Source organism: Henckelia pumila, chromosome 3, assembly GCF_033568475.1.
Source record: "Henckelia pumila isolate YLH828 chromosome 3, ASM3356847v2, whole genome shotgun sequence".
NCBI lineage: Eukaryota > Viridiplantae > Streptophyta > Magnoliopsida > Lamiales > Gesneriaceae > Henckelia > Henckelia pumila.
The window spans coordinates 167,342,198-167,353,105 of NC_133122.1; the positions used below are offsets into that span (position 1 = coordinate 167,342,198).

The following is a 10,908-nucleotide window of genomic DNA, read 5'->3' on the forward strand; positions in this document are numbered from 1 at the left end:
AAAGTAGTTAAGGATGCGGTGACATTCTTAGTACTTTATGTTGACGACATCCTACTCATTGGGAATGACGTAGGGATGTTGCAGTCAACAAAGATATGGTTATCAGGTAGATTCTCGATGAAGGATTTGGGTGAGGCATCCTACATTCTTGGGATACAGATCTATAGAGATAGATCTAAGAGAATGATAGGACTCACACAATCAACCTACATCGACACCATATTGAAACGGTTTTCAATGGATGGGTCCAAGAGAGGACATCTACCCATGTGTCATGGAGTTTCTCTATCCAAGTCTATGTGTCCCAAGACTGATGCAGAGATAGAGAATATGACACATGTACCATATGCGTCAGCTATAGGTAGTATCATGTATGGGATGATATCTACTAGACCGGATGTAGCATTTGCTCTGAGTGTCACGAGCAGATATCAGTCTAATCCTGGTCAAATGCATTGGAAAGCCGTGAAGGACATTCTTAAGTACTTGCGAAGGACTAAGAATATGTTCATGGTTTATGGAGGACGAGAACTCAAATTGGAAGGCTATACCGACTCTAGCTTCCAAAGTGACGTGGATGACTCGAAGTCAACCTCTGGATTTGTATTCATGCTCAATGGCGGTGCTGTCTCTTGGAAGAGTTCCAAGCAGGACACCACAGCGGATTCCACCACTGAGGCTGAATACATTGCAGCATCAGCTGCTGCTAAAGAGGTCGTTTGGATGAGGAATTTCGTCCAAGAGTTGGGCGTCATTCCTGAATTTGTTGGTCCAGTCCCGGTGTACTGCGACAACACGGGTGCCGTTGCTCAAGCAAAGGAACCAAGGTCTCATCAAAGATCCAAACACGTACTGAGGAAATACCACATCATCCGGGAGATTGTGGAAAGAGGAGACATCACTGTCGAACGAGTGGCCTCTGCAGACAATATCGCTGATCCGCTTACTAAGCCCTTGCCAGGACCATTGTTTGACAAACATCGCGAAGCAATGGGTCTACGTAGTATGACTAGTTGGCTATAGGGCAAGTGGGAGATTGAAAGAGTGGGTGCCCAGTGAGCCAACTTGTGGCTATGGGCTTTGATGACTCTTTGTACAAACGATCTTTTGTTTAATGTAATTTATACTTTTATTAATGGCAATGACTTTATATTACTTCATATTGTTATATTGTGATATACTATTGTTGTTTTGATAAAGACCTTGAATATACTATAGTGTATGTAAGATGTGGTAGAACATGGAGATGTCTATCATGAAATACATCTTATAGTCACTGTATATTCTAAACTGTTCCTAGTCGATTGAGCCGTCCGATAATAAGGATAAGGATCGCTCGAGTTTGAGACTAGCATTTGCGATGCGGAGTACCACGTTTCATTGGTAGGGAACATAGAGATGTTCGAAGCATGCAAATGGATATTCATAGGATGAATAATCGAACTACCCTATCCGGACTTTCCAAGTGGTTATCACTTATCGAGTGGATAAAGTCCGCGGTTTTGGTTGTACACCATTAGTCCTTACGACTTGAAACATCATGGAGACTCTATATGCTAGTGCTGTGCTTTGACTCGTTTACCGACTCTATGGGGTCATCAGGTGTCGAGATTGGGTACAGTTACGACACATATAGGAGTCGATGCATTGTTGTCAAGGATTCACCACATACTTGCGAGTGTGGATATCCTATGCGATCTGAGGAGATATTAGTGTGACAAATCTCTGGCCAGAGTACTTGATGTGATTTAAGAAATGGTTTCTTAGTAGCACATGCGATGTCACTAATTTGATCTTCAAGATGTATTGCATAGTTATCGAATCTTGAGCGACTCTAGATATACCAATGGTTGTTGATTCGATCGGGATATATGGATGAAGGGACCGTACTGTACGCTAACCAAAATCTACTGGTTCTTGTAGGCACTATCAGTGATACCTAGGGAATCATGGGGCGATGTTGCTAGGCGCTTTACCATGATTCGTTGGGCAAGTCGGAAAGTGTTGTTCCGAGTCACAAGGAGTTGTGAGCCCACGGCTAGCTGTATCCCTGAACCATTGAGGGTCACACAGTGTAATGGAGTTTTAATCCCCGTTGAGATAGTTAAATTTAAAGAGTTAAATTTAATGAACTAAGGAGTTGGACTTCTTAAATAAGAGTAAGGGAGTAGGATTTCCTAAAATGACATAGGGATGGACATTTTTGGAAACCACTGAATTCGGATTCAGGAAAATTTATTTTGACTTTAAAATGTGCAGAAATGGTTTCTGTGCACATTGGTGAAATCGGTTCATCAATCGGAGTCACGATGAATTTTATATTAATTTCTGAACGAGCGGGCTTTGCTTGTCGGGCCTGAACTTATGACTAATGGGCCCTAAGCTGTTAGTGGCCTGCATTATAAATAAGTTATTGCAGTACAGAATTACACACAACAGCTCATTATTCTGAGAGAAAAAAAAATCGAACCCTAGCTCTCTCAAAGAATTTTCGGCCGTCCCCCTCCTGCTCTGCCCGAGAAAATTTCGGTCTGTGATTTTGAATCGCAGTCAGGAATAACGAATCAGATTCGTTTAATCTCTTCGCAGAAAACTTCTGACAGATTTTCTAGTGCAATCTGTCAGAGGGATTTAAACCTCATTCGTGGACCTGATTGAAGGAGTTCATCAGTTCCTGGGAGATACAAGAAGCGCAGAGAAATCTGTGTGGTGTCCATTAATCTCGCTTCGAGATTGAAGGTAAAATTTAATTAATTGTTATTTGAATTTTACACACACAATAATTTAATCGTTGAACGGTTGATACCCACACCATGGAATTGTTCCATGATAAAATTTTAAACTTCCGCTGCACCGGGTATCAATCGTGATTGATCTGACCGCCAGTTTTCCAACAGGTAGGTGGTCGGAACGATCGAAATCTCTTCAATAGAGTCTCCATAGGGGTCGCGGTTGCATCAAACTGATCCACTCCAGTACTACCCTGATCATTCGGAGGAGTTACTAATGGCTACGGATTCTCAGTAGAAGGAGGTACCAAAGGTGCTGGATTCCTTCTCACAGATCGTCGAGGTGTCATCTAATATCAAAGGGTTAGGACACAATATCTCAATCTCAATCTCAATCTCATAACCTCGGTGTCCAAAACTCTGCTCTGAGTACTCATGAATCTCAAGGATATTCGAAAACAGATAATAGCATAAAGGAGGATATGTATCACGTAATTCATGCTTTACAAATTAAATCACAAATCATGTAATTCAATTAATTCAAGAATCAATAAAGCATGCTCGCACGTATTTAAAATAATCATTTAAATAAATCAATCACATGCGAGAATTCAAGTCATGCGGACTCGATCTACCCCGCTCACTCTAGTTCAAATCCAAAAATCTTATCGCTCTGATACCACTTAATGTGAGACCCCGTTTCTAATCTTCTAATCTCGAATAATTAACTACAATCGAACACAAAGAGCCGAGGAAAACTAATCAAATTTTTTTTTTTAAGAGCCTCGCACCCGCGCGAGCTATTGCCTCGCGCGCGCGCGCAGGCAAAGAGGCCAGAAGCCTCGCGGGGTTGCTCGTGCTCGCGCGCGCGGGCAAAAATACCCCGAGCCCCTCCAGGCACCCCGCGTGCGCGCGAGGTCAAGTCTCGCTTGCGCGCAGGCCAAAGAGGCTGAAAGAGAGCAGAAACCTGGAAAATCAATTCAAAAGCAACTCCAATCAATTCTAAACTCAAGAACACATACAAATCAATATTTAAAACATTCCATATACAATGTTCTACTCAAAATACAACAACAAGTTCGACGATAGGGTTCGTTCGACTATTTAAAATAATACAGTACAAATGGTACAACCCTACGACACACGATGTCTCACTTCTATCATTCTCACCCCGAGCTAACCCAGACGACTCGGTTCGGCTCCTGATCCTCCTGTCTCCAAGTGCACATAAAAACAAAAACAACAGCCGGATAACCCGGTTAGAAATATAAATTCTAAGTTAAAAAGACAGACATACAATATCAATTAAACACCTCATATTGAAATGTATCAATAATTAATAAATCAAAAGAGGGTGGATGTATGCATGACTTCAAAACTCGAGATTATCAAGCCAGATAATCGAAATATCAGTCAGTATTCGGGTGGGATCCCGGAGTCAAGTCATTACAAACAACCACCGACACTCCCATTCGGGGTGGACGTCGCACAACTCAACTTCTAGACTTCAGAGCAACTATAAGAAGTATTCTAGCACTTGAAAAAACTCAAAATCCAAAGCCACTTCAATATAGCTCCCTAAATCGTCTAATTTCAAAACGAATCGAATATTTGGCTCAATATAAATGCAAGTGTAAACAAATAAGTCAATCAAGTTCACACCAACAAATAAACATGCAGTATGTGATTTTAGGGACTCGAGAATTAATCAAACTCGAGTATTCAACCCCATTCAATTCAATGTCGTCTTTTACCTTTTCAAGTTCGTCGAGGATTCAAATCTGAAAATAACAACGAACTCAATCAATATCGAATCGAATCAAAATGAATCAATACAAGTAGTTCAATACTATATCGTCTTCAATTCTCGAATCGGTTCAAACTCCCCAAGTTCGTTCCAAACCCGAATCGTCAACCCAAAATCTGAAAATGTTGAACATACGGATTCGATATCAATCTACGAATTCAAACAAACCCAGAAATCAAACCGAAACAATACAACCGATAATCCAAAACTCGATTTCGACGGCATAACCGCTATAAACGGTCAAATCAAAAATCTCAAATCAATAATCATCATCAACATATCCCAAACCATCTTCCAATTCATCAAAAATAACCAAATCCAACCAAAATCACAAGACCCATTTTCGAAATATGCTCCAAAAATTCATATAAAATCCAAACTTCGTTCTTTTTCGAAACCGACTTCGAATACACGGTCTATTCTAGCTCAAGAACATCATACTCAAAAATTATCAAATTCTGGCAACCCGAAAAAAAAATCAAAGTTCATGGATCGTAGCAAAACTTACGTCAAAACGACGCCCTCGTTGCGGTGATCGTGAATCTCAACTCGAATCGGAAATCTGACGGTCGGATCGTGCGAATCGGACGGAAGAAAAGCTTGAAAATAAAGCCATGGAGTCTCGGTCTCTCTCTCTATTGACGTGAGAGGTTGGGGAAGGGAGAAGGAGTGGTTGAGACTAAGTCAACCAAGTAGATAATATAACAATTCAATATTTAGCACTTTAGTCCTTCAATTCTCCAAAGTTTGTAAAATGACCCCTGAGAAATATCAAAACGACCCTCAATTTTTGAAAACTCTGATTATCTCAATTAAACTTAATTAGAATAAAATCGGGGCATTACATTATATCTGGGATAACTGTATACAAATCGCTCAGAATGTCGCCTAAGATATGAGTGGTACAACCCAGAACAAACCACTGAGTACACTTCTCATTCCTACCGGAGGTGGACCGTTACCTACAGATGTCAGTGTCATCTAACCCATCGGTCGCGGGGCGCTCGACATCGACCGTCCGAACAGGGCTGAGCGATCCTACATGGCTCATCTCAAAAGATGTACAGACTCAATATGATGTGAACATGACGCATAATAATCCATGCAAAACATAGCACATAAAAGCAACACATAAGCATGCATACCCGCTGGCTATCTCAGTCAGTACTTACGTACCTAGTCCTAGCAATCCCACTCTAGGTTTCAAGACTATCATCAGCTCTACAATGCGAATTATTCATGCATCATTGTTTAAGCTCTAAATACCTTAAATAAGCTATTGCATACTTCTAAATAATTTAAGGAGACCATAGTTATACCTGCGTCTGTCGCCCGCTGATGGCGACTACCTCAAAACTAGGTCATAGCTCCGCTACGATGCCAGGATCGCTCCGCTACTTCCGGATTTCCTATATCATGCCAAGAACTCCCTAGATCTGACTAGAAAAACCAACGAAAGAGAGAGAAAAGAGGAGAGGGGCGAGTTGAAATGAGGCCCTCACACCCTTTTATATAGAGCACGATCGGAACCTCCAATGCGCGATCGGAGCTTTCGTTCGCTCTTATCTACCACGTGTCAATCTCTCAATGGCTGGCTGCGGATAAGGAAGATCGGAACCTCCGTTCCTGATCAGAGCTTCTGTTCCCATCGGAAGGTTCGGTCTTACATCTGGTCGTCCGATCCTTACCAACCCTCTGGGCCATTCCTGAGTATTTTGGATTCATCCGCGGACTCCGTCAATTCATCTGGAATTTCTTTAATCATGTTTTACTTAATCTAAACATGATCATTCGATTATTTAACAATTAATCCTTAATTCTGGATATGGGTCACTACAAGTGGACCCAAACAAAAGGAGCCATAGTCCCACAAAAGAACAGGTTCTCAAAAGATTCCTGGCTTCTACAAAAATGACAAATCGATGCAAGAGCTAGTTCCCTCGACTGAAGGATATCATCCACGGGAAGTCTATGATAAAAACATCGCCTGTAGAATATAAAAATCGAAGGCCTCAGGATCTTTGTCCATCACCTAACAAACCACCCATTTTCGGCTCTCCTAAGACGAACCACATCCCACGTAGACTTGGAAGAGAATGTCCCGTTAGACGAGAATTTCCAAACAGCCCGATCCTTGGGAATAGGAATTGGAACCTTGACAATATGGGTCATAGTTTCTGGTGGAACAACCAGCTGCAACCGTTCCAAATTCCAAGTTTCGTCCACCAAAAACCAGCTCACTTTCCTGGTAGGTAAACCCTGGATCCGAATGACAGATGTCGGAGGTCCTTCAGGAAGCCATGAGTCAAACCAGAAGCTCAAATCATCAACTCTGATTTTTCCAACCCATTCCACTCTTCGCCATGTCACGAACTTTCATCATTCTCCTCCAAGTAGGTGAGACAGCATGTTTCAATCGGACTTTAGCTGGTGGCTTAGTCGCAAAATTTCAAATAACGTTTTCTCGTGCAGGTAAATTTCAAATAACAATCTTTAATTATAATAAAATTTTCAATTTTCGTTTAGCCATTTTCAATCCATATCATCAATTTTACATTATCTATCCTCCAAAATAGAGCAGTGATAGCTATTTTCAAAAAGAATTTTCCAACACATATCCATTTGTTATTTAGAATAAATTAATAAAAAATAAAACACTTGAAAAAAATTAAAAATATATATATATAAAAATTAGCACTTAAATTAAATAAAAATATTAAAAATAATAAATAGACCGAAAAAATAAATAAAAAATTTAAAAGACCATTACGAAACTTTCGAATATGACATTTTCGTAATTTATATCATCTTCCAATTTCATACTCCGTTAAAATCAATATATAACACCCTAAAAAATAGAGGACACAAATGAAGATGTGTTAGAGCAAATTCACTTGTCTGTTGAGAGAAATCCTCGATTTTACAGAGTTGGAGATTTTTTTAGGCTGTGTTTACTTTTAGATTAATTATATATATAAATAATACTAATACTATTAAACTAATTATATAGGATGTGGAATAATGATGAATAAACAATAACATGTTTACTTTATTGATCAATTTTGTGATTGAATTTATGATTAAGTGACAAGTTACAATTTTGTCTTTTAGTTGTAATATATAATCTTATTTTTAGTTTGTATTTGTAAAATTGAGATTGTGATTTTTATTTAAAAATGTGAATTATTATTAATCTACATGTAAATTATTATAATTGACCAAAATTATTGAGTATAAATATTATTTATTAAAAAAATTAAAAAATTGAGTAAATTTTTTTCCATGAATAAAGATAAAATCCAATAAAATGTATTAATCATATCTTAAATTATTAGAGTTTTTATTCATGTATGATAAATTTTAAATAGATTTGTAATATATTAAAATCAAATAAAATGTATTAAATATATTTTAATGTATTTGAAATTTTTATTCATGTTTTATAATTTTTTAAATGTTGTTTTCATATATTATTTTTTGGAAAGTAAAAGATGTTAATGTAATATATTTTTTTAAAATCAAGGCACGGATTGACTAGGGATGGCATACCGTACCGTACCGTACCGTATCGAAAACTGCATACCGTACCGTATCGTACCGTATCGAAAACTGCATATCGTATACCGTACCGAAAATTATGATATAAAAAAATGCATACCGATATCGTATCGAAAATTTTGGTATACCAAAAATCGGTATACCGAAATTTTCGGTATATATAAATAGCATACCGATTATATCGAAATTTTACGGTATACCGATATACCGTTTTATACCGAAAAAAATCTTATATTTTTTTTTAAAAAATGAAATTTATTGTTTATAAATATTATATATTTTTATTTTTTAACAATAATTTTCGATATTTTGGTATATCGTATATACCGAAATTTTGAAATGTCATACCGTTACCGTACCGAAAAATTCGGTATCGATACCGTACCGTACCGAAATTTTCGGTATACCAAAAATTCGGTAAATTCGGTATTTTTTCCATACGATATTTTCGGTATTTCGATATTTCGGTATTTTTTTCTCTATCTCTAAGATTGACCTTGATGACTTTGTAAAATGTAATATATTTTTTTGAAAAAAAGTATTTATTTTTCACTAAACAATATGATTTTCATCCAAAACAATTAATTTTTTTTTAAAAAAAAAAAAAAAACAAGAATAGGGGTCTTATTATTTATGATAATCCATAGTTGAATTTACACAATGTTGAAAGAAATTGTTATTGACTTGAATTTGGATTTGGGAATCAAATTCGTTTTTTTGGGAACATGAGTTACCTGGAATGACATCTCGCCATATTCAAGCTCTGTTCCAGCAGTCGACAACCTCCATCAAAGCTCTGCAACTTCACTGTTTGCTTTTCAAAATCTCTCTCGACCACAATGAATTTTTCTTCTCTCAGCTTATCCTCGCTACTTGTTCGGTCTACCTCCAACACGCCCGGAAACTCTTCGACAATTCACCCATTACACCCCCGCCACTCTTTGCATGGAACACGCTAATCAAATCATACTCCAACTACTCATCCACCCCGTTAGAATCATTAAAACTATTTGTTGAATTGCTTCGAACACATGGTGAACTGAAACCCGACAAATTCACATACCCTTTTGTCATAAAAGCTTGTGGGCGATGCTTGATGATCGCATCTGGTGGGTCGATTCATTCGATGATTTTGAAGGCGGGTCTTGGTTTAGACCGACATGTGAATAATACGCTCTTGACCATGTATGGTCGGTGCGGTGTGATTGGGTATTCGACGAAAGTGTTCGATGAAATGCTTGAAAAAGATGTGGTGTCTTGGAGTTCCATGATTTCTGCTTATGTTGATTGGTATGCAGATTCCTAATCTTTTTGACAGTCCTCTAAATGCGTTTCCTTTTTCTTTTTGATTCTTTAAGTTGAATAGTATTGCTTTAAAGTTTTATTTTAGCAATAATGTAATTGAGTTTCGTTTTGTTTCATGTTTTGTTTGCCTTATATTTTGTTGTTCTCGAAAATTAATTTGCAGTAATTGTGCTTGGAATTCATTGATGGTATTCAAAGATATCATGATGGTAAATGGGAAGCCAAACACAGTTACTTTGGTTAGTTTGGTTGCTGCTTGTACCAAACTACTTAATATTAGAGTAGGAAAATCATTTCATTCTTACATTATCAGGAATGCTATTGAGTTAGATGTCTCCTTGGCGACGGCCATTTTGAATATGTACTCGAAATATGGGCTCGTAAAGGAAGCCTTCCATATTTTCAACTCTGTTGGAAATAAATATGTACAGTCATGGACAGTCATGATTTCTTGCCTCGCTGATTATGGCCATGGTAAAGAAGCTATATCTTTGTTTACTAGAATGGAAAAAACAGGCTTATTGCCCGATCGCATGTCATTTTCAGCAATACTTTCTGCTTGTAGTCACAACGGTCTGGTGAACGAAGCAAGTGAGCTCTTTGAAAAAATGGTAAATGTATATAGTATCTTGCCAACTCTGGAACATTATGGTTGCATGGTAGACTTATTAGGACGTGCTGGAAAGATAGAAGAAGCTTATCGGTTGATTATGAGCATGCCTATGGAGCCTAACTCTGTTATATTAAGGAGTTATCTCAGTTCATGCAAGCACCAGGGCCATGTTCATTCCGCCGATTCACATTTAATGAAACTTCTGCTTGAAAAAGAGCCCGAGATTGGAGCAAATTATGTTATTGCTGGTTCTGTATCCACTTTGCTGGGATGTGGTAGTGGCATCAATAACACGAGAAATTATATGAAGCAAAAAGGTATGAAAAAAGTTCCTGGTTGCAGTTGGGTGCATTTGCTTGTCGGGGATTGTTAGAGTAGTTGCCCTGCAAGACAACTTTGGGATGTGAAATTTATTATCTCAAATGTAATAAACAATCATTAGTTTAATATAATTCAACTTTAAATTAATTTTTTGGCATTTACTTTATATGTATACTAATGCAAGCTGCATAGATAAAAACCATAAATATACTATAGTAAATAAATATATGTATTCTCAAACACACATCACATCGTTATCGAAATTCATATAAAACCCTCAATGAACCAATGGTTGCATAATAGATCGTGATATATGAGGTGAAGAGACTGTACTGTACGCTAACCATAATCGATAGATTCTTGCACACACTATCAGTGATACAAAGGAAATCATGGGGCAATTTTACTAGATGCTCTTACCATGATTCGATGGATATAATCAGAAATAAATTCTAGCATTCTTATAATCAAGGTGTGGATGCACATAATATGGCAAATTGGGGTAAGCCCGCATAAAGGACGATGTCCCGAATCACAAAAATTTGCGAACTCATGGCTAGTTGTATCTCTGAACT

The 10,908-nt window shown here is 37.7% G+C and overlaps 1 protein-coding gene across 1 annotated transcript; it reads left to right on the plus strand.

The window, feature by feature from the left end:
• Positions 1–8,015: 8,015 nt before the first annotated feature.
• LOC140892130 (pentatricopeptide repeat-containing protein At1g31920-like) lies at positions 8,016–10,459 on the plus strand. The gene is made up of 2 exons (XM_073300886.1): positions 8,016–9,384; positions 9,563–10,459. Exons 1-2 carry the CDS (start codon positions 8,834–8,836, stop codon positions 10,383–10,385), a joined length of 1,374 nt encoding a protein of 457 aa, XP_073156987.1. The 5' UTR covers positions 8,016–8,833; the 3' UTR covers positions 10,386–10,459.
• Positions 10,460–10,908: the final 449 nt, after the last annotated feature.

Bases quoted from the DNA above. Each gene is read 5' to 3' on its own strand.
- LOC140892130 (XM_073300886.1), top strand. From the start codon at position 8,834: ATGACATCTCGCCATATTCAAGCTCTGTTCCAGCAGTCGACAACCTCC. The intron at 9,385-9,562 runs GTATGCAGATTC...ATTAATTTGCAG, and splicing joins ATTTCTGCTTATGTTGATTG to TAATTGTGCTTGGAATTCAT.